Source organism: Macaca fascicularis, chromosome 5, assembly GCF_037993035.2.
Source record: "Macaca fascicularis isolate 582-1 chromosome 5, T2T-MFA8v1.1".
Lineage (NCBI taxonomy): Eukaryota > Metazoa > Chordata > Mammalia > Primates > Cercopithecidae > Macaca > Macaca fascicularis.
In genome coordinates, this window is record NC_088379.1 from 48453936 (window position 1) to 48478188 (window position 24253).

Here is a 24253-nt window from a genome sequence, read left to right on the forward strand (position 1 = left end):
GCCCATGGTGGGAAGGCTTGCTGGAACTCCGCGGTGATGGATGATTCCCTTCTGGCTAGGGATGGTCTAAATGCTGCCTCCGTGGGCAGGCATCAGCTGAGTTCAGCCAATTCCCACTGTGACAGAACAGCTCTGAGTTTAATACAAAGTCTCACAGTTGTGCTCTCCCTCTCCCAAGCACACAGATTCTCTCTCTTTGCCACGCAGGTGGTTCAGGGGTATAGGAGAAGGGTGGCATTGGAAATTCAAGACTATCTTTCATCCTTCTTCAGTGCCTCTTTCGGTGATACGAAGTTAAAACTAGGTATTATGAGTGCTCACTTGATTTTTAGTTCTTATGAAGGTGCTTTTTTTTTGTGTAGATAGTTATTACATTTGGTGTTCCTGTGATGAGAGGATGATCAGTGGAGCCTTCTATTCTGCCATCTTGCTCTGCCCTCCTACCAAATTTTTGAATTAAGATTTTATAGAACAGCAGAACTGCTGTCAATGATATAGAGTAAGGGATTTATTACAGGGATTAGAACTTAGGCAACAGGTGATGGATCATCATTCAGGCTATTGCTTTTGTATCTAGTATTGGGCATGTTTTTCTTACAGCCATGATGGAGACAGAAATGGAAACAGAAAAGGTCTCTTTAAGCCTAAGTTTGGAACTTCAGCACACCTTCATTTTGGGCCTATATTTTGCCTAAAGTCATATCCACAAGCTGAAGGTCAAGAAGATAGGTAAGTATGCCCCTGTTCACAGTAGAAAAGTAATGCAAAATTGCATGGCAAAAGGCATGGGTATAGGAGAGATGAGTATTAATAATTAGGGCCAGTAACAATCTACTATGCAATCTTATTACATATTCTTAAATTTCATTAATAGTAGTAGTAGTAATAACTAACATCCATTGAGTGGTTACTCTGAGCCAGGCACTATTCTAAGTAATTTGTAAGTATCAGCACATTTAATTCTCGTGAGAAACATATCAGGTAAGTCTAATATTATTTCCATTTTACAGAGGAGGAAACTGAGTCCTGGAGCAGATAAATAACAACCCAAAGTCAAGTAGGTAGTAAGTGGTGAAGTCCGGATTTGAAGCACAGGGCCTGATTCAGAGCCTCTTTTGCTAACAGTTCTGGTGCCTAAAGCAAAAGTTATAATAATTCTGCCCTTTTCTGAACTGGTCAGTCCATTTTTGGAGTTTTTGTGTATGAGGACACCATAGACCAAAGCTGTCCCAAGACCAGGTTGTGACAGGCCTGGAAACCCACTCCAATGGTGAATAAAATTAGGGCCCTTTAGCCAAATTCCAGGAAGCATGCTTTCCGGTATTTCAATGCTGTTTTGTAAAAGAGGAATGAGAATTGTGTTTTGTAGCCATAGGCAAATTACAGGTTTAAGTTGACAAGCATTTATGAAATGCCCATCTCTGCAAGTATGCTGCTTGAGGATTCAGAGATAAGAAAAAATGAGTATACTTTCTATCTTGGAGGAATTTCCAGTTTAGAACAGGAAGGAAGAAAACTTGGGCTCTCCGTAAGACTTTCTGAAGAATTTAACAGCTGGGCAGCGTACTGGGTTGCATTGTTGAGCAGTAGGTGTCCTTCCCTTGGAATTACATATGTGGGTCCTGAAATCTCACCTCCTGGGACAATACAGAGGAGACTACCACAGTGAGTGCTGCCGATTGTGGGGGTCGGGGTTGGGGTCGGATTGGATCCCAAGCCACGAACTGGTGATGAGAATATAAGTTCCAGGAGGATGAGATTTTGTTGGTTGTATTCACTGCTATATTCCTAGGACCTAGGACAGTTCCTAGTACAGAATAAGTGCTCAATATTTAAATATATGAAATAATGTGAATATTTTAAAAATGGGAGGTTTCACATAAAAACTTGCATTTGCTTGCATTGAATATTGAACAAGTGGAAGATTTGGCAACAGTGGGCTTATCTATTTTTGTGTATGGAAGTGAAGAATACACCTTTGTTTAATATGCACTAGCTCAGCTTCACTCAATTACATTGTCCATCTGGTCCTGTTCTTTGCAGCCTCTGAGTTAATCACTGAAATCTCTGCCAACTCCAAGTGTCTAACAAAACTGAATTTTATAGTTGAAATTTGGGAGCAGAGTTCCAAAATGGAGAGGTTTTCTGTCAATTAACAGGTTGCATTGTTTGAATATCAAGAAAATTGCCTACACAACATTTACATTACATTTCGTTACTTAATCAAATCATTCAAGATACATTTTTATTACTGTTACTTAATCAAATCACTCAATATATTTTTATTACTTTCATAATGTTAAACTAGATGAACTATTCGACAGCAAAGGAAGAGAATATCTTTGTTTAAATGAGAATTTAAAAAATATAATAAGCATTATATATAGTATATTATATGCTACATATATTATTTATACATGTAATAATATATAGTATAATATCTATAACATACGAATCTTTCTGGAAACACTGATCTATTTTGATAAGAGAAACAAACACAAAATGATTATTCCACTATTTTTTAAATTATAAAACATACATTTCATTAGAATACAGTTTATAGTAATAACTTTTGAATTCCAGGATCACACAAACTGAGGCAAAATTTAGAACAAATGATCACCATAGCTAATGGTGGGATGTTTGGTTAATGCCTTTGAAACTAAAAATATCTTGAAAGCATCCTTTCTAGTTATCCACTTGTATGTAAGCCAAGAAAGAAACACATTTCTAGGTGTCACTGGAGTGCCACAGGGGTGCATGGAATTAAGGAAATCATTTTGGTGTTTTCTGGTTGAATCTTATTTTCATTGGTGTCATTACCCTCTGTTAAAAACATTTTATTATGTTATCTAGAGGAACTACAAATGTGTTAGACAAGGTTTGCTGATTTCAGATATCAAGTTTGTCTCTTCTTATAAGTGCATCCATGGACAAAGTAATGTTACATTTTAAATTCCATTAATCAAATTCAAAATAAGGGGATGGTTTGCATTTTCTTCACTGTAGAATGTCAGTCCATATCATCCTAGGGAAAGTTTGCCAATAAAATTGGTTAGACATCCAACTTTTACTACCGTGTAGTCTCATCATTCTTTCCTTCATGTGAGTTTATCTACAATTTTATCTTGCTGTTCTTTTCCAAGGCTTTTTTGTTTTGTTTTGTTTTGTTTTATCATGAAGATACTGCTTTCATAAGCTTGTGACCAGCATTGTGATGAGTGTTGGTAATGGTGAAATGTCAAAAGGCAGGTGCTGTTCCTTTAACACAAGAAACAGACATTCTCCACCAGGTACTAGCTTTCCAATATGCACAATACATAGGCAGCTGGGCGTGGTGCCTCGTGCCTGTGAGGTCAGGAGTTGGAGACCAGCCTGGCCAACATGGTGAAACCTTGTCTCCACTAAAAATGCCAAAAATTTAGCCGGCCGTGGTGGTGTGTGCTTGTAATCTCAGCTACTGAGGAGGCTGAGGCAGGAGAATCACTTGAACCTGGGAGGCAGAGGTTGCAGTGAGTCGAGATTGTGCCACTGAACTGCAGCCTGGGCGACAGAGTGAGATTCTGTTCCCCCCAGCAAAAAAAGAAACAAAACAAAACCCCACCCCAAAAATAGGCAGCAGAATAATCAAAGCCTCTTGGATGAACTTCCGGTTTTTTCCTTATTGATTTTCTTTCACTGTAAGATAGATTGCCATGATAAACTGCTTCAATGAATAACTTCTGTACGTAGGAAAAGTAGAAAGCCCAAGCAATAAACCCAATTTGATTGAGAAGAAATACGAAGATGTCAGCAGTAAAAACAATGCTCCTTTCAACAATAATAAATGTATCGGCTGGGTGCAGTGGCTCACCCCTGGATTCCCAGCACTTTGGGAGGCTGAGGCGGGTGGATCACGAGGTCAGGAGATCGAGACTATGCTGGCTAATACGATGAAACCCCATCTCTACTACAAATACAAAACATTAGCCAGGCTTGGTGGCAGGTGTCTGTAGTCCCACCTACTTGGGAGGCTGAGGTAGGAGAATGGCATGAACCCGGGAGGCAGAGCTTGCAGTGGGCCGAGATTGCACCACTGCATTCCAGCCTGGGCGACAGAGCAAGACTCCGTCTCAAAAATAAATAAATAAATAAATAAATAAATAAATAATAAATAAAAATAAATAAAATACATGTATCTTTCCCGAGTACCTTGGAATAGATTTTTTACATTGACTTGCTGTGCTAAGCAACGTGAAATGTTCTGATCCCTGGGAAATCATTTTCTGGCAAGTAGGAAATAAATGTGCCCAATTCTGAATTTTTGCCAGTAGCTGAGATAACAAAGAGTCACCAACTGCTAGTTATCAGAGCCAAGAGTTAAACTTGCATTTAAGATGCTAGGATATTGGCTTTGCATTCCGATTTACAGAAATAAAACTTAATGGACTGAAAAAAATAGGATACGTAATATAAAAAGAGGCTTACACTTAATGTTCATGTAAAAATTAAAACTTCTGTATAATTTGAGGTTTAAAATAATTTCATGTAAACAATTAACTTTTAATAAAGTTTCTCTTTTAACTTCCAAAATACATGTTCAAGATGTATTAAGTAAAACCCAAACGTGTACATACGCACACCCCTTATATATATCCCAAACGTGTACGTACACACACCCCTTATGTATATAAGTGTGTGTGTATATATATATTTGTTTATTTATTTTGAGATAGAGTCTTGCTCTGTCACCCAGGCTGGAGTGCAGTGGCACTATCTCTGCTCACTGCAACTTCTGCCTCCCGGGTTCAAGCAATTCTCCTGCCTTAGCCTCCTGAGCACCTGGGACTACAGGCATGTGCCACCACACCTGGCTAATTTTTGTATTTTTAGTAGAGGTGGGGTTTCATCATGTTGGCCAGGCTGCTCTCAAACTCCTGACCTCAAGTGATCCACTTGGCCTCCCAAAGTGCTGGGGTTACAGGCGTGAGCCACTGCACCTTGCCTATATATTGATATAAATGGTGACACATGTATAAAGTATTCTTCTGAGAAGTTGCAAAGAAGCAAGAGTAGTGTTTCTGTAGGGCTCAGACAACCTGTCATACCTAAAACAAAAGGTTCCCACATGGAAGAATTTCTTTTTTTTCCTATTTTTGTTTTTTTTAGACAGTCTCACTCTGTTGCCCAGAGTGGAGTGCAGTGGCGCTATCTTGGCTCACTGCAACCTCTGCTTCTCCAATTCAAGAGATTCTCATGCCTCAGCCTCCCCAGTAGCTGGGATTACAGGCATGCACCACTACACCCGACTGATTTTTTGTATTTTTAGTAGAGACAGTGTTTTACTATGTTGGCCAGGCTGGTCTCAGACTCCTCTGGTGATCTGCCTGCCTTGCCTCCCAAAGTGTTAGGATTACAGGTGTGAGCACCATACCCTGCCGGATTTTGTTGTTGTTGTTTTCATGCAACAAATCTGACAGGAGAATAGGAGTCCAACTCCTGGAGTTGCATTGGCTACCTCTGAACTCCCTAGAATTCTAAATTTATCATTCCATGTATTAATTATTCCAGTGATTCCTCCCATAAATAAGCTGTTCCTTGGGCGAAATGAGAAACAGTTTGGGAAGCTGTGTTTTTTGTTTCAGGCAACTAGTAGTATATAAAAGAACCCCATTCTTGAGGGCTGCCCACGAGCATGTGCCCATTAGCTAAGCAGATAACCTAAAGACAATGAGGCCAGGCATGGTGGTTCACACCTGTAATTCCAGCACTTTGGGAGGCAGAGGTAGGTGGGTTGCTTGAGCTCAGGAGTTCAATACCAGTCTGGGAAACATGGCAAAACCCCATCTCTACAAAACTACAAAAATAGAGGGCATGGTGGCACACACCTGTAGTCCTAGCTACTAGGGAGGCTGAGGTGGGAGGTGGCTTGAACCTGGGAGGTCGAGGCTGCAGTGAGCTATGATCATGCCACTGCACTCCAGTCTGGGTGACAGAGCAAGACCCTGTCTCAAAAAAAAAAAAAAGATAACAGTCACTTCCAGACTCCACTGCTGAACCATACTGTTGAACCATAAGGTCACCTGGAGCACTGAAAGGATAGTTGATTCATATTATGACACTTTCCAATGAAACACTTTTCACTAAGTTAAAAATGTTGCTCCTACATTTTAGGAAGCACTCCTCATAGCTGTAAGACTGTCTTGACCTGTTTCTATCTCCATACACATTAATTTTCTTGGGGTCATGACTTCCTAACTTCTTCAACATTAATTCCAGTTCTCTATCAGAGAACTTAAAACACTGAAAAAAAAAAAAAAAAAAAGCAGAGTAAAAGAAAGGATAGAGGCTAATCTGAGAAGACTTAATTATCTTATTTAGCTGTAAGCAAGTTGGTGGGGGGGCAATGTCATTTGTATGTGTGAGGATTTCTAACATGTTTTGCGTGTGTGCGTGTGTGCGTGTGTATGAGATGGAGTCTAGCTCTGCCACCCAGGCTGGTGTGCAGTGGCACAATCTCTGCTTACTGCAACTTCTACCTCCCAGGTTCAAGCGATTCTCCTGCCTCAGCCTCCCTCTCAGTAGCTGGGATTACAGGCATGTGCCACCACACCTGGCTAATTTTTATATTTTTAGCAGAGACAGGGTTTCACCATGTTGGCCAAGCTGGTCATGAACTCCTGACCTCAAATGATCTGTCTGCCTCGGCCTCCCATTACAGGCATGAGCCACTGCGCCATGCCCCAACATGTTCTTAAAGAGTAGAAAAACATGTAATGTTTAGTTCACTTCAGAGCCTTCCATGGAATACATTTCAGTGAGTGACAGACACGATATTTTTGTTCCATTAGAAGTATTTTATTTTAAAGTACACTTGAAATTTTAAATGTTTACAAATTCAGAGGTTTAAAAAACTTCGAAAGTCACAGACACAAAGTTTAGGAAGCTGAAGGCTGAGAGTCTCCCTTCTCACTTAATCCATGCTTTATTTTGCATTCCTCACAGGTAAGCAGGCAGTGCCTAGAAGAGAAGCAAAAATAGACAGTGGTTTGTACTTTGACACTGGAAGCTCTAGTCTTTACATAATATTATTATTCTTATTATTTTAACATAATTTAAAAAATAGAGATGGGGGAATAGTCTATCTATGTTGCGCAGGTTGGTCTCGAGGGCTCAAGGGATCCTCTCACCCACCCCTCTTAAGTAGCTGAGACTACAGGCATGAACCACTGCACCTGCCTTTAAAACAATATTAGATATATAGTCTATGCTAAAGTTCACTAGCCTTGTTTTTTCAGAAATAATAGGAGTTGTTGCTTGGTTTATGGCCCCCAATATTTCACCCCTCAAAAAGCCAATAATGAGCTTTATGTTGAAACACATGGTTGTATTTGTGGTCAGGGTCAGGCAGGGTTTGAACATCTTGATTCTTTTTGAATTCAAGTAATTTCTAACAATAGCATAAAAATTATAAACACACAGTATGTTGATCCAGGATTAAACTATATGCCTATGGAGTTAGGTTTGGACACACATGTGCACATATATATATATATACACATAATTTTTTAAATTAAAAAAATGATACTTCCAGAATTTCTGGTTTATAGTTTGCCGAACTTGTCCCAGTTTCCTTAGGATACCAAGGAAAATGCACAGCTTCATTCTAGAATAATATTCACATTTGAATATGGAATAGATGTCGAGTCCCTTCTTGCATTAAAGTTTTATAATCTTACAAATTCAACAAACATTTACTACTATGAGGAGTTGGCAACAAGATAACTTTATGCAGGACAGTGATAGGATGTGTTTTGAATGATAGAAAACTCATTCAATCTGGCCTGGGTGGGAAGGATTACTTCGAAGGTAGCAAGGCCAGAAACTGCTACTGTAAAACCCTGAAGAGATGGATGAGGAACCCCTTTCTCTCACTTATTTCCCCCCATTGCTTTGAGAATGAAGTGAAAATCCTTAGCATGGCATAAATTCCTTCAGGAGCTGACTTCTACCTGCCTGGACTTCCAGCTTGTTCTCTGCCTTTCCCAATAGCTCTTTATGCTCCAGCCGTAGGATGTATTTATGGTTCCCTTTAAAAATGAAAATTTCTCTTCTCTACATACTATTCCTGGCCTGGAATCCCCTTCTTCAACCCTGCTATAGCTCCTACTATAGCCATAGCTCCTGCTATAGCTCCTACTATAGCCATAGCTCCTGCTATATCTCCTCTTGTCATAGCTTCTGCTGTAGCTACTGCTACTTGAATCTATTAAGATTCAAGTCAAGCATCATCACCTACTCCAAGAAGTCCTTAATGCCTATTCCTTAACCCTCCCCTCCACCTCAACTTAGTTAAGTGCCCCACTCTACTTTCCCTTAATTAAGAAATCAAATAGCTTTGTGAATTATTGCCTCTCAGATTTGCTGATAATGGCCCTTCACATAGGGCATAGCAATTGGTTATCAGCTATGAATGCAAGCCCAGAGTGGGGCTGCTGTGGCTGGCAGTGGGAAGGCAAAATGAAACCACAGAACGCAGAGCTTAAAGGAGCCCTGGAAACTAGTTACTTCAGTCACCTCCTTTCACAATGGACATTGTCTGAAAAATGTAGATTTCAGTCTTGTGTTCATAATTATTCTGAAATCCAAAGTTGGTTAATTGCAAAAGACACTCCTGAAATTGAAGAGGAAGAGGAAGCAGTCAACAAAATTCTCTCCTTTACTTGTGATACTTTTTCTTTCTTTTCCTACACAGACCAGAATCATGTGGTCAATTCCTCCTCAGCAAGCTGACTCTAAAACACAACTTAGCAAGGATGGACTGAAGTTGGTGTTGTCTGTAAAAATGGAATTAATGATTCTCTGGTGGCCTTGCTTCTGCAATGGGAAGAGTAAAGGTTTGGAAAACAGATGATCTGAGGTGAAAGACCCTTTTCCACCCACTGCTAATGATGTCACCTTCAGAAGGTCTCTACAGCTCTTTGGGTCTCATGCAGCTCATCAGAAAGAGACAGTATTGAAGGGCCCATCTATTACTACAGGACTAGGGAACATGGCTTTCCAAAGTCACATAGTTAGAAAAAGAACGTGAGTGTTTTGACTTCTAGTCCAGTTTGTTTTCATCATATTGTGCTGCTTCTCAGATAGAACCCACTGTGACCAGTGAGGGGTCTTTAGAGAAATGTGTTCCCAACACTAATCTGGTAACTACTATAGTAAAAATAGCTAATGTTTACTGAGCACTTACTGAGTGTCACGAATACTCATTTCTATTCTTTACATCTCATAAAAACTATCCTGATCACTATTTTATACAGATAAGGAAATTGAAGATCAGAGAGCTTAAGAAACTTGCAGGGTCACACAACTTAGTTAAGCGGTAGAACTGGTTTTCAACCCAAGTACTATAACAGCAGAGGTGATGCCATTAACTCCAAAGTCATATTGCCTATTTCCCCTATAGAGAATCATGATATATACAGTATTAACATAGAAAAAGCTCTGAGAAGCCCTGCAGTAAAGAAACCTGTTAAAGTTTTGTGTAACTCTGTGATGGTGGAAGCCATAACTGCTCATTGAGGAATTCTTTAGAAACTTACACAATGTTTGAACACAGTAGGTTCCCATTAAATATTTATCAAACAAATGAAATTGGTAAGTGTAGTAACAAAGTCATTGCTAAACTTGAGGATTAAAACTTTTTTAACATGTGAATTTTAAAAAGTGTGTTTAATATTATAAATAATGAATAATCTTTCATTTAATTTCTTATAATTACATTACAATCCCTCAACCAAACAGATTACAAACCTGTTATGCTGTGGACCAAAACCAGCCCCACGAAGCTGATCTTCAAAAAAATAGAATTTACTCTGGCATACTCCTATGTACGATACCTTTCCAAGGCCAAATCCCAAGAGACCAGCAACTGTAAAAGCAGGTTGGGAGAGGTCATTTAAAGGTTGAGAATCTTCTCCATTAGTTATCTTCCGGAGCTTTAAAAATTAACGCTGGTAATTTTAAAATTAAAAGGACCATGCTAAATCAATGAATGAAGACTCTGAGAAGGAAGTCTCTATTAGAAAAGAACAGGATTGGGAACTGGAGACTTCCCCATCTCAACTTTGAACTGGTGGTGGAAGGGGCAGGACAGAGCAAGCCACAGTGCTGTCCTGGAGACAGATGGCCAGAGAGGGCCCACCTGTCAAGCAAATGGTTGAGGCCACTGGGGCAGGGGAAGGTGGCTGGGTTGTGGCTATAGGCAGCTTCCAAATCACTGGGTAGAAATGCCCCTAATCTTCCTTATGGCCTTGGAGTAGTGGGGAGTTTCAGTCTCTCTTGCCTACGAGGGAGAGGGACCCTCCTATGGAAGAGATCTCAAATCTGTTCTTCCTGCTAGGAATGAATGCGGTTTCAGACTATCAACTAAAATGTGTCCTTTTTGTACATAAAACATCTGTTGATGCTAGGTGAAGGAAGATGAAACCCCAAGTTTGTGGTTACTCTATTATTAGAAATCCCCTGATTCTTAAAAATTACTGATTTTTTATATCCATTGTAGAAAACATTTTGAAAAGACTGGCCAGGGCAAAAGAGGAAAATAAAAATCCATAAAGGATCTATCATTCAGAGGCTCTGCTACTGATACTCTCATTATATATCCTTCCAGTCCTTCTTAGTCCATGCTTTAAGGATGGTCTAAGAAGAAGTCCCTACTGCTAAGCTGTATATCAGAAAGTGTTGAGTGAACTAAGAAATGCAGACTAGCAGAAAATAGAGGTTGATTTTTTAAAAAGTCAATACAGGCAGTTTAGTTAAGCTGGACATTCATATCTCCAGTTGCTAGTAATGTCTTTTTTTTTTTCAAAATTTTATTTATTATTATTTTTAAAAATAGATACAAGGTTTCACCATATTGCCCAGGCTGGTCTGGAACTCCTGGACTCAAGCAATCTACCCACCTCAGCCTCCCAAATTCCTGGGATTACAGATGTGAGCCACCACACTTGGCTTGCTTTTTTATTTCTGTGACTTACGTGCAACTTTGGGCAATGATCCAAATCTAGGATTAGCTGCCAAATAACCTAAGGAGTAATACAGAAATACATTATTACTTCATTTTATAACTTAAATTATAAGTTATTCTTAAAGTATAAAGAAGCCTCCAAAATTTAAGACATATAATTTCTTAAATGTATACATATTCTGACTTTAGAAAGATGATCTTGGCTGGGCACAGTCACTCACACCTGTAATCCAGCACTTTGGAGGCTAAGGCGGGCAGATTACCTGAGGTCAGGAGTTCGAAACCAGCCTGGCCAACATGGTGAAACCCCGTCTCCACTAAAAAAATACAAAAATTAGCCAGCCATGATGGTAGGTGCCTGTAATCCCAGCTACTTGGGAGGCTGAGGCAGGAGAATCGCTTGAACCCAGGAGGCAGAGGTTGCAGTGAGCTGAGATGGCACCAATGCACTCCAGCCTGGGTGACAGAGCGAGACTCCATCTCAAAAAAAAAAAAAAAAAAAAAGGAAAAACGAAAAAAAAAGGATCTTAAAGGAGTTATGATTCAACTCTCAGTTGAATTTAACTGCCAGATAGTCATTTTAGCCAAATTATAAATATTAGCTGTAATGTGTAGAAAAATAATATGAAACAGACAATTCAAGACTGATTCAAAGACATCAAGCAAAGGTAGGGCTGACAACAGTGTTCAAAGAGATTAGTCATCATCCTCTTTTTTTTTAAATTATATTTTAAGTTAGGGTACATGTGCACCCTCTTTTCTTTTTAAGTAACTCAACATAGAGAGTTTCCATTTGGAGATTCACAGTGTATATCATTATTTTACAATGCAAACAGTACAACTCATGGTAGTTAGAATAATGGCCTTTTAGAGATACCCACATCTGAATTCCTGGAAAAGGTGAATGTATTAGGTCCCAAAAGGGGGATTAAGGTAGAAAATGGAACTGATGTTGCTAATCAGATGACTTTAAAGGAGAGAGATGATCAAGGTGGGCCCAATGTGATCCTTCAGTGTGGAAGAGGAAACATGACAGGACAGAGAGATGGCAGCAAGAGAAGAACTTGGCTCAATGTTGCTGACTTTACGGTCATAGGAAGGGGCCACCGGTTAAGAAATATGCGTGGTTCTAGAAGCTGGAAAGGAAAAGGAAGCCCATGAGCCTCCAGAAGGAACACAGCTGCGGTGATGCCTTGATTTTAGCCCAGTGAGACCCATTTCAGAATTTTGATTTCCAAGAACTGTAAGATAATACATTTGTGTTGTTTTAAGTCACTCTGTTTGTGGTAATTTGTTAGAGATGTTATAGAAAACTGATATTAAACTCCGAAAAAATATGTTAGCATAGACGCAAAAAATGGTAGATGTCTTGGTCTGTTTTCTGCTCCTATAACAGAATACCACAGGCTGGATAATTTATAAAGAACAGAAGTTCACTTGGCTCACACTTCTGGAGGCTGAGAAATCCAAGAGCATAGAGCTGGCATTTATGAGGGTTATCCATGGCAAGGAAGTGTAGGAAACAGAGAGCAAGAGGAGAGGCTGAACACATCCTTTTTATCAGGAACTCACTCCCATGATAATGGTATTAATCCATTCATGAGGGTGGAGCCCTCATAACCTCTTAAAGGCTGTACCTCTTGATACTGTTACAATGGCGGATAAATTTCACCCTGAATTTTGAAGGGGACATTCACACCACAAGCAGTAGATTTGGAGTAGTTTAATACTTATAAAACATAATCTGGGCCGGGTGTGGTGGCTCTTGCCTGCAATCTCAGCACTTTGAGAGGCTGAGGTGGGCAGATCACTTGAGGTCAGGAGTTTGAGACCATCCTGCCCAACATGGTGAAACCCTGTCTCTACTAAAAATACAAAAATCAGCAGGATGTGGTAGCACAGGCCTGCAATCCCAGCTACTATGGAGGCTGAGGCAGGAGAATTGCTTGAACCCAGCAGGTGGAGGTTGTAGTGAGCCCAGATCACGCCACTGCACTCCAGCCTGAGTGACAGAGTGAGACTCCGTCTCAAAAACAAACAGACAAACAAAAAACCCATAATCCCCATAGATGTCCCAGCCCCGATACTTTTATCTGTGTCAAAAATGATCTGAAAAATGCTATCTTCAAATTGTAAAAATATAATCATATTTAATACATGAGTTTATGGACAAGAATGATATTGGTCAAAGTGGGATTCTCCTAGATGTGTGACATGTAGTTTTTGAGACTCAGAAAAGAACTAGGACTTCTTCCCTCATATTTACTGGTACAAATGTTCCTTTTAAGATCCTGGTAATCAAGCCTGGGTGTGATGGCTCACGCCTGTAATCCCAGCACTTTGGGAGGCTGAGGTGGGAGGATCACTTGAGCTCAGGAGTTTGAGACCAGCCTGGGCAATATAGTGAGACACTGTCTCTGCAAAAATTTAAAAAAAAAAAAAAATTAGCTGGGTGTGGCGGCATGTGTCTATAGACCCAGCTACTTGGGAAGCTGAGATGGGAACGTCACTTGAGCCCAGGAAGTTGAGACTGCAGGGAGCCATTATTATATCACTGCAGTGGATGAAGGCGAGACCCTGTCTCAAAAACAAACAAATAAACAAAAAAACCAACAAAACAAAACCCCAAGACCCCCATAAAATCCTGATAATCAGAAGCCAGGCATGGTGGCACGTGCCTATAATCCCAGGTACTCAGGAGGTCTAGAGGCGAGGATTGCTTGAGCCCAATAGTTTGAGGACAGCCTGGGCAACATAGCAAGACCTTGCCTCATTAAAAAAAAATAATAAGAATAAAGTAAAATCCTGTTAATCAACAGTGTTTGATAAAATGGGCTTAAACAGGATAAGGTGCCTTCTTGCCACCTGTGGACTAAGGAATGTCTCTGGGTTCTCTGGTCAGGTGGAGACAGGGAGGAGATGAAGAAGGAAGAACAGAGAGGAAAACAGGAAAATGTTAAGAGGCAGGGAGAGGTTATGTGGGGAGATGCAAGGCAGCTGCTGGCCCTTACGGTCTCTTGTATGGAGGAGACAGGGTGCCCTCCTCAGGCAGATGCAGCCTCTTGCCAAAAGAAATGGCATGGTGGACACAGCTTAGGGTGGATTTCAGTTTCCCCCACCTTCTCCGTGGAACATCCTTATTTGTGCAGGGAACCGTCTGTCTAACCACATACAGAGGCCCTGGGAGACACTGGACTCCGGCACAGAGAAAGGCACAGGATTGCTTCTCTGTTGTTCCTGTAAATGAAGCAAATTTATTATCTTACAGTTCTTGAGGTCAAAATGGGTCTTGCTGGATGAAAACCAAGGTTTTAACTGTGTTCCTTAAATGGGCTGCATTCCTATCTGAAGGCTCGAGGGTTTCTTACCTTTCTAGCTTCTTGAGGCTGCCCACATTCCTCCACTAATGGTCCCTTCCTCCATCTTCAAGGCTAACAATGTTGAGCTGACGCCTCACATTGCCACCTCTCTGATTCTACCTTCAGATCCTGCCTTTCACTTTTAAGGACCCTTTCAATTGCACTGGGCCCACTTGTATCACCCAGGATACTCTCCCTATTTTAAGGTCAGGTGATTAACAACCTTAATTCCATCTGCAACTTTAATTTCCTTTTGCCATGTAACCTAATATATTCACTAATTCTGGGGATTAGGATGCTTTCTGGGGAGATAGGGACTTAGGCTGAAAATAGACAGAAGTCTGTGGAAAAACATCCTTCACCAAAAAATAAATGTCAAGAGCCAAAAAGCTTCCAGGAGGGTCACAGAAAACTGGGCTCTCTGAAATTAGATTATTTAACAAATATAGAATCTTACCTTGGTAGACTAGTCCCTGGGTGACAAGCATGCTTACAAGAGAAAAAGGCAGAGCTGTAAAGCAAAAATGTCCTTCAATATTGGTATTTTAAAAATTGGCACCTCACCGAGAAGTTAGGGAGAATTATTCTGAGTTTTTTCTCTTACCTTCCTTGGCAGTGAATTTTTGTTCATTTGTTATTTTACTTATTCAACAAATATTTATTAAGTGCAGTATGGAGAATTTTCTTGGAATCTTCCCCAGTCACTTACCCCGAGGCACAGCATTAATTTGAACCCTATTCTACTTCATGTCTAACATCCACTTGTACTGAATGCCATCATGCACAAGATTCTAAGCACTACATATAATAAAGGCATATTAGGGTATATGTACATTTACCTGTTGAATTTGGGAGTTGCCTTTAGCTATGTGTGTATTTTGAAATTTTCAATCCTACACAAATGTTAAAAAGCAATATAATAAACTCCTACATACCTTTCATCTAGATTCATTAATTGTGAACATTTTGCCAAGTTTGCTTTATCTAATTTTTCCTTTTTTGTCTGAGCCATTTGAGATTTGCAAACATTATGACTCTGTCACTAAATACTTCAGCAGGTGTCTTCTAAAAACTAGAATGTTTCCCTACGTAATTACACCACCATTAGCATGGTCAAAACATTTATATTTCTTGAACACTCGTACTCAAGAAAAATTATATTAACTTATACACAATCGTTATTCAAATCTCTCCAACTGGCCCAATAGCTGTGGGCTTTTTCCAACTCAGAAATTCAGGGATCATACATTACACATATTCTCCTATTTGATTTAGTCTAGGACAGTTCCTTGTCTTTCTTTTTCTTTTTCATGACATTTTGTCTTACAATTTGTATTTGCCTGAAGATCCAAATTAAAGATCACAAGATGACTATGTTCATGTTAAACGTGTAATGTTTAGCTATAATTTTAAAACAGAAAATTTAGTCTGGGAAAGGCAGTTTCTAGTTCTGTCCATCAATATGTGTCAAATAACTTCTTTCAAAAGCAGAGAGTAGTGATAAACATGTAGCTCTTTCTAGTTCAACCAAGACAGATCAAATAGCAACCAATTTTTCCACTCATAGCTACCCTATAGTGGGCAAATGGGTCATACTGAAGTGTTAGTCTACTAGGGCCCAATTAAATTTTCTGACAACTCATAGGTTGTCAGAAAACACATAATTTCTAGAAGCACAGTCAGTAATCCTATAATGTATAATGAATATCAGCTTCTAGTGTTATTTCCCAAACAGGTGATACTAAATTTGAATGACTTAAGAAATCAAAATGAGTATTTCAAAGTATACATTATCCACACATCAGCAATGTTGCAAAATATCAAGACTGTATCTACAGGTTCTACTATGCCATTTTCAAATACTGAATTACACATTTTTTTAATTGGAAGAGACCTTAATGCACAGCCTGATTGTCTTATGTGAGGCAGGCTCAGAAAGAGGAAGTGACTCAGCTGAAAATGTTATTTCAGAGACAGTGTAAGAGAAGTATTAATGGAACGTGGCCATTTTTCATTCATTTGAGAAATATCGATTAGGTATTTCTATGAACAGGGCACTGTGCTAGGCTATAGAATGAAGGTCCAGATGAACTTGACATTATTTCTGAACCCTGTGAAACTTAGAGTCCAGCAGAATGTAGGAAGGTCTACTCTTTGGGAATCAACAAATTCTAAATAATTGTCTTGGTACACATTCTTGGTCACATATTCTTGGTAAAGGGAATAATTACATGTGCATCATTTTTTGCTAAGTGAGGTAAAGTGCTCCTTAATCAGATATTATCTCTGCCTTAAAAAAGGTCTGAACTTGGATTTAAACTCTAAACATCCCTGAATATCAGAGTTCATCAGATATTTATGCAAAGTCTCTGCTCAAACGTAAGTCATTACCACAATTCTAATATGAATATTTAGGCAGTTTACTGCCACAAATACAATGTTAAGTACAATTACCTCTCTTCCAGAAACTTTCTTCCTGACATTCTCGCATAATCTTTGAGATCTCTGCTCTGTGGATGTGCAGTTTTGATTTTGGACAAAACAACAGGCTCTGTAAGGAAAGTTATATGGTGAGCTAACTGAGATCATCCGAAAATCACCCATTTGTTTTCTCCAGAAGTGAACAGGGAGGTCTCTTCACTTGTAACACAATGTGTGTTCTGTACCGGAGGCAGCCCAAAGCAATGATAAATTTCCAAGAGTGCTTTCTCACTGGGAACACTGATGGACTTAGACAGCAGAAGAATTCTAGTTGGAGAGTGGGAGTGATTCACTGACTGGCGCAGGCAGCAAATTTGTCGTCAGGTTGAATCCCTGCTGAGGCCACATTTCCTTCCCTACCTCCATGCCTCTATGTGGTTTACTGTACCTAGAATGCTGTTCACTCTCGTCACCTGACTGGTCTTAACACCCAGCTGAACATTGTCTCCTGGGTGAGGAAAGAGATTTTCCCTATAGCACACAGTATTTAGACATCGAGCATCACACTCAGAGAACCTATGTACACGAACTTCTGTATGCATTTTTAGACTGTGGACTGCTTTTTATTATTTGACATAGTTTACTTTCAGTCTGGAGGCTTTTTTTTTTACACATTTATAAGTGGTGTGCACATAATTTATGGTGCAACTATCGACATGATTGACATAACTATGTTTATTAGTTCTGTAGTATTTTTTGGAATTTATTTATTTAAAAATTTTAAAATATTTTAATTGCTGTGGGTACATAGTAGGTTCTGCAGTGTTTTTTTTGTTTGTTTTTTGGACAGGGTCTCATTTGTCACCTGGGCTGGAGTGCAAGGGCGTGATCTTGGCTCACTGCAGACTCTACCTCCCAGGTTCAAGCAATCCTCTTGTCTCAGCTCCCCTAGTAGCTAGGACTATAGCGACAATGGGGTTTTGCCATGTTGCCCAGGCTGGTCTCGAACTCCTGAGCTCAAGCAATCTGCCCTCATCGGCCTCCCAAAGTGTTAGGATTACAAGCGTAAGCCACTGCGGCCAGACTTGCAGTGTTTTTTCAATCAAGTTCATATGCTATCATCTAGACCAACTCCCATCTTTTACCATTCCTTTCGCTTTGTAGGTACATAGCTTTAATCACTCGCTCTTGTCCACATTCTCCACTCCTTCCCCTCTGCCCATCACAACCATTCTGAGTGTTTAATGTTTTATTTCTGTCCATTCTTGCAAAATGTTCATTATTTTGGGTGAATATATCTTTTTAATGTAAATAGCACTGTTTTATATATTTTATTCTTAAAACATTCTCAACTCAGCTCTTTGCTTTTAAGGTCCACCCATGTTGCTGTATTCATCTAGTCTGCTGCTTCTAACTGCTACATAACTGTGCACAATGCCTCCAAGTTCCCACCACCTCATGCTCCTCTATGGACCCATGAGAGAACATTTTTCAGACATGAATCTAGAAGTAAAGCTCAGGGTGTGCATATTCTCACTGTGACAGAGTCTTGCTGACCACTCTCTTCAATGACTGCAGTCTCCACTCCTACCTGCAGGGCCTGAACATTCCCTTATGGCTACGTAGCCTGTGTAAGAGCTAGGTATGGGTAAAGAAGATTCCAAGCAAGTTAAAGAAAGAATTTTCTAACACTTGGAATTATCCAGTTTTCTAAGCTGATAGGTATAAAGTAATATTTATTATCTTGTTTGTACTTCTTTGATAATGAATGTGTTTGACTATCTCTACATATTTTTCAGCTACACTGCTCTTCTCCTCTGGTTGTCAGGCAATTCCTGTAATTGGATCTGGGTTGTAATCTTTTCTTATATATTGGCTCATTAATTTTTTTTGTGGAAAAATACATACATATATAACATTTATATATGTTATAACATATTGTAACATTTGCCGTTTTGACCATTTTATTTTTATTTTTATTTTTATTTTTTTTAGAGACAGGGTCTTGCTCTGTCACCCAGACTGGAGTATAGTGGTGCCATCATAGCTCACTGCAGCCTCGAACTCCTGGGCTCAAGTTAACTTCCCACTTCAGCCTCCTGAGTAGCTGGGACTATGGGTGCACACCATCATGCCTGACTAATTAAAAAAAACCATTTTTTAAATAGGTTAGGGGTTCTCACTATGTTTCTCAGGCTGGTCTTGAACTCCTGGCCTCAAGTGATTGTGATTGTCCCGCTTTGGCTTCCCAAAGTGCTGGGGTTATAGGTATGAGTCACCATGCCTAGCCCCATTAATTTTTTTTTTTTTTAATTTAACTTGTTCCTTACTATAGAAGTCACACTTGTGTTTCCTTGTTTGTGAATTATTTATGTGGGTTATTTGCTATTTATCTCCAGGGTTTTAGTGTTTTTCTGGTTGAGGTGCAGCTCCTTAACTCTTGAAGCGTACTTTGATTGTGCTGATCTTGCCACTGTCTTTTTAGACTCTTTCTGTGAAATAGATGTCAATATATAAGATGGTCACCATTTCTTGAGCACTTTGTATGTGCCTGGTCCTGTGCCAAGCACTTTACATGCATGATGTCAATGAAAGGGGTGGAGAAACCCTCTGGCACCAGTGTCTGTGGAGCTCTACAAGCAGCCCAAGTGGGCAACCTCCCTCTTCTCTCCCTGCAATTCCCCAAGGCACAGTGCAAAGATGCTGTAAGTCACAGGGTGAGTCACAGCAGCAGGAGAAGGAGTTGCTCTCAGTCTCTACCTACCTTCCTTCCTCAGCACAGGCATGCCTCCAGATGCCCAGGGTGAATATTTGCTCTTGCTCTTGGCAGTGCCTGGGGCAGAAATAAGGACTGCCTCCCCTAAATAAACAAATGCACACACCCTGGCTATCACAATTGCTTCCAGTCCTGCAGTCAACCTGTAATCCCAGGCTTTGGGAGGCTGAGGCGGCCAGATCACTTGAGGTCAGGAGTTCAAGACCAGCCTGGCCAACATGGTGAAACTTCATCTCTACTAAAAATACAATAATTAGCTGGGCATGGTGGCAGGTTCCTGTAATCCCAGCTACTTGGGAGGCTGAGATAGGAGATTCGCTAGAACCCGGGAGGTGGAGGTTGCAGTGAGCCAAAATTGTGCCACAGCACTCCAGCCTAGATGACAGAGTGAGACTGCATCTCAAAACAAAAACAAAAACAAAAACAAAAGGAGCTCTGGTTATCATTTTCTGTATAGCCATGAATGTTTGATGACTCCCCATTTCACAGAGGCAACTCAGGTGTCCAAATAATTCTCCTTGTGACTTTCTATCATTTTTCTGTTTGCCTCGCCTAAACTTTGCTCCTTGAAAATTACTGCCTCCATACACTATTTTTAGCTTGAACATGAATGTCATTGACCCATCAAATGCTTTCTCTTTTCTTCATTGACGTATTCCTGAAATACACAGTATCCATTCCTAACAAATTGAAAAATTATTTCCATGTTAACACTTCGGTTCTCAATCTGCTAGCTAATTAGTAATTAAGGACTCTGCCACCCTGAATAAATGTAAATAAGTAAAAATGTAAAAAATAAGCAAAATATCACCTGTAATCCCGGCACTTTGGGAGGCTGAGGTGGGAGGATCATTTGAGCTCAGGAGTTTGAGACCAGCCTGGGCAATATAATGGAGCCTCCATCTCTAAAAAATAAATGAATGAATAAATATAAATAAATAAGCAACATACATAATTCTGTTAGAGTCTATTAAGAGTTTTGCTCTGCTCTCAGAAACCTCTTCAGTTACTGACAGTTCATCTAAGAGTTAGTAAGGCTGGATTCCAAACAGGAAAGAGTATAGAAAGGATTTTGTAAATAAAATTTTAAATTTTAAATGTCAGCTTCTTTTCAAAGCAGCTGAAAACACACTTTCCTTCCCCATCCTGTTTTCCCTGAGCCCATCCAACACAGTGCCAGACTGAAAAAAATAAGATGACTGGTTAAAGATGAAATTTAATCAAAATCCTCTATGATATATATTTTTTCAGATGGCAGGTCCTGCAATTAAAAGTATACCTGACCAGGCATGGTGGCTCACGCCTGTAATCCCAGCACTTTGGCAGGCCTAGATGGAGGATTAATTGAGGCCAGGTATTTGAGACCAGCCTGGGCAATACAGTGAGACCTCATGTCTAACCCCCCAAAAAATTAGCCAGGCATGGGGGCCTGTACCTCTCATCCCCGTTAAGTGAGAAGCTCAAGTAGGAGGATCATTTAATCCAGCAGTTCGAGACTGCAGTGAGCCATGATTGCTCTCAAGTCTGGGTGACAGTGTGAGATCGTGTCTCAATCAATGAATTGATCAATAAAGATAAAAGCATACCTGCTTGCTTGGTGGTGGCAAATGGGTATCTTTATCTTGGTTTCCACGAGTAGACGCTGAAGCCATGATGACTTTGTATTTGCTCTCCTTCCAGTAGTTTATCCTCTGCTTACTCCTTGACCCAGTGTGTAAGGAACCTAGAAGAGAATCACTATGCCATGACTGAATGTTTGTATCAAGCTTAAAAGCATCCTGAGGATCCACTGGAGTTATCTGGAAAACTCATTTTTCCTTTTGTCATTAGTCCATCTGCAAACTCAGTTTCTAGTGCTCCTCTTCCACTAGCACACACACATTCACTCACTAATGGGGACAGATCAGATTTAGAATAGAGTGAAATACCACACTGTGCACTGAGTGTCGATTATGTGCCAGGCCAGGGGATATGAAGAAGGATAAGACAAGATCACCACTGAAGGAATTCACAGTCCAAAAGGGGAGATAGACAAGTCAACAGTTACACAACATGAAAAGGGTTCCCTCGAGGTGTGCACAGGATGCTAGGGAAGAAAAAAAAGCAGGGTTCATTCCATCTAGTCAGGTCACAAAAGGAACTAGGACTCCTAAGCTTTCAGGACGATCTGTGGAGGGTAGATGGACTCTGGGGCAGGAGGATGAGGTTGGAAGGTGGTGCACTAGTGCAGGCAAGGAGTTACAGGAACCTGAACAAAGACCTTGGTGGGAATTTAGCATCTTTGATAGAGATGCTAAATTTGGGTTTGGAAATGTTGGATTTGGGTGCCTGTGGGGGAAAACAGTGGAATTAGCCACTGTTGATATATGACAATTTGGGTCTGGAGTTCCAGAACAGGGGTAGGCTTGAGAAATGAAGTTGGGAGCTGCCATCATAGAGATGAAAGTTAAAGCAGGGAACTTGAACAAGTGTGTCTAAAAACAGTATTGGAGAATATGAACATTGAGCCCAAGGGAATATTGAAAAGAGAAGAAAGAAATATTTAAAAAAAAAAAAAAAAGCAGGCCAAGGAAATGACTGAGAAGGAATAGCTGATATAGAGGGGAGGGAATTTCTGAAGGAGGCAGTGAATCATCAACATCATTACATGGCTTAGAAAAGTGGACCCTGGATCTGGCAATTATGGACATAATCCAGGTGGACTTTGAGCCTCCTCCTGCCCCCGGTGGCCACTGCATTCTGCAGCCCTGAACTCCACCACTACCTCTGCTTTTCTTCTGCAAAATGAACCTCTTATACACAATTCTGTTTCCTACATCAGTTACTAAACTTCCAGGCATTTGAGCCAAGGGGACCCGTACTCACACCAAGTTTCATCGCAGGTGCCTAATGTGATTACAGGGGCACCACAGTGCCCTGCATGGGAAAGTACTGGGATCAGAGAGACCAGAGTTCAAATCGCGACTCTTTCCCCCTGCCATCCCTGCGCTTTGGTGCAAATGACTTAATCCGTCTGTGCCTCAGCTTTCTCCACTGTTAAGTGGGCATAATGGACCAACAATGGTGAGGGGCCGTTGCAGGAATGAAGATGAGGATGAGGATGAGGGATGCTCCATAAAGCCCCCCGCTCAGCACCCAGCAGGCTGAGTCTGAACGCACGAAGGGGCGGCTGTCAGAGTGGCCCTGCACGCCTTCCATTTCCTGAGCATTCCCAGGAAGTCTTTGCTGACCAGGCCAAATTAGATTATCTTTGCTTAGCCATTAGGCCGCTGCCCTATATTGGGAGGCAAAGATACCTCTCAGCTTCGGTGGCCAGGTCCCCTGGCACCCACTTAGTCCTCAGTCTACACCTAAAAGCAAGCCTTCTGAGGGTCTTGTCTTGCAGGTGTAGCTCCGACCCCCCACGCCGGGGTGGTCCGGGGACCCTCTGTGTCTTCAGTGGTGGGGAAGGGACCCGTGGGTTCGTGGGTTCGTGGGTGCTGACCGGCGGACGTGCGGAGAAAAGAGCGCCGCAGCATGGGGGGCGGGGGTGCTTCTTAGTGGAGTGGGGCGCCTGCCCGGCTGGACGGCGGGCGGGCGACACCGCACTTTCTGGTCCAGTCGGGGGAGCCGGGAGTCAGCCTACTGGAGTCCGCCGCCATCCCTGGCCAGAAGCAGCCAGCGCCACCCCACGCTCTCCAGCCCCTAGCCCCCGCCGGGGTCGCCAGGGTCCGAGCAAAGGGGGAGTGGGGGGCGGCCAACGTTGCGCCGCGCCGCCTTCAAAGGACTGCCCTGCGGAGCAGCGTTCCCCCAAGGCCACTCCCTCCCGCCGTTAACACCCGCCGGGACGGGGGCTCACCTGTGTGGTCAGGGTCGCCTCTGAGGCCGAGTCCCTCGCTGCCGAGCCCTGCAGGCCTCGCTCCTCCGCGACTGCACGGCCGGCCAGCTCCAGCCTCCCGAGTACCCCACCTGTCTCCCCGGCTTCCTCCCCGTCCTTTGTGTTTTCTTCTTTTGCTCCGCCTCCTCGCCTGCCCGCTAAGCACTGAAGCTGGTGAAGTCACCCTACTGCCACCTGGCAGTCACTTTCGCTGTTGGTGGCAACCCAGGCTGGAACCTAGCTCTGGCTGGAATCCCCGCCCCGTCCTTAAGGCTTGTCCCGACACCAAGTAGGTTATAGTTCCTTTGTGCCTTCCAAATGACTCCCTTCCTGCAGCAATCACAGCAGCAACAGCCGTGTATTGCGCCCCCGCCCTGGGCCGGCGTGGGCATCACCTTTGCACTCCTTTCTGCAGCCCTGTGGGGCGCCCACTGTGACCTGCACTTCACAGACGGGTCATCTGAGTCGTGCAGGCCACTAAGGGAGCCCGGAGTCAACCCCAGGCCTGCTTGGCTCCCAGGCCTTCTCTTTCCATTGCTCTTTGTCGGTTCCCTCCTGCCTCCTGTCCCTCCCCAACTCTGACTTGTGGAGGGAAGCCGTTGACATGTGGGGGTACCTTTAATACCGACATTACTTGTTACCAGAGAGGGGTCCCGATCCAGACGCCAAGCGAGGGTTCTTGGACTTCGCGCAAGAAAGAATCTGGGGGGAGTCCCTAAAGTGAGAGCAAGTTTATTAAGGAAGTAAAGAAACAGGCCGGGGACGGTGGCTCACCCCCATAATCCCAACACTTTGGGAGGGAAAGGCAGGCAGATCACATGAGCTCAGGAGTTCAG

The 24253-nt window shown here is 41.7% G+C and overlaps 1 protein-coding gene and 1 long non-coding RNA gene across 10 annotated transcripts; one reads left to right on the forward strand and one right to left on the reverse strand.

Annotated features, from left to right (window-relative positions):
• Nucleotides 1–598: 598 nt before the first annotated feature.
• On the forward strand, nt 599–9688 carry LOC135970914 (uncharacterized). Its single transcript, XR_010586819.2, has 2 exons — nt 599–729; nt 8735–9688. It is a non-coding gene; the product is annotated as an uncharacterized lncRNA (long non-coding RNA).
• Nucleotides 6816–23519, reverse strand: OCIAD2 (OCIA domain containing 2). 9 transcript variants are annotated; one of them, XR_012434824.1, is made up of 8 exons: nt 23400–23519; nt 21148–21284; nt 16819–16915; nt 14822–14875; nt 14125–14242; nt 11016–11063; nt 9790–9907; nt 6816–6999 (listed from the first exon to the last, which is right to left on the reverse strand). XR_012434824.1 is itself a non-coding variant. In XM_065544998.2 (7 exons), exons 3-7 carry the CDS (start codon nt 16845–16847, stop codon nt 6918–6920), a joined length of 309 nt encoding a protein of 102 aa, XP_065401070.1. In that variant the 5' UTR covers nt 16848–16915; nt 21148–21284; nt 23400–23519; the 3' UTR covers nt 6816–6917. The 9 variants fall into 9 exon arrangements, 7 of the variants coding, with proteins under 7 accessions (XP_065401070.1, XP_005554937.1, XP_073895869.1 ...); XR_012434823.1 differs by having other exon boundaries at nt 14017–14242; XM_065544998.2 differs by lacking the exon at nt 14125–14242 and having other exon boundaries at nt 14822–14853.
• Nucleotides 23520–24253: the final 734 nt, after the last annotated feature.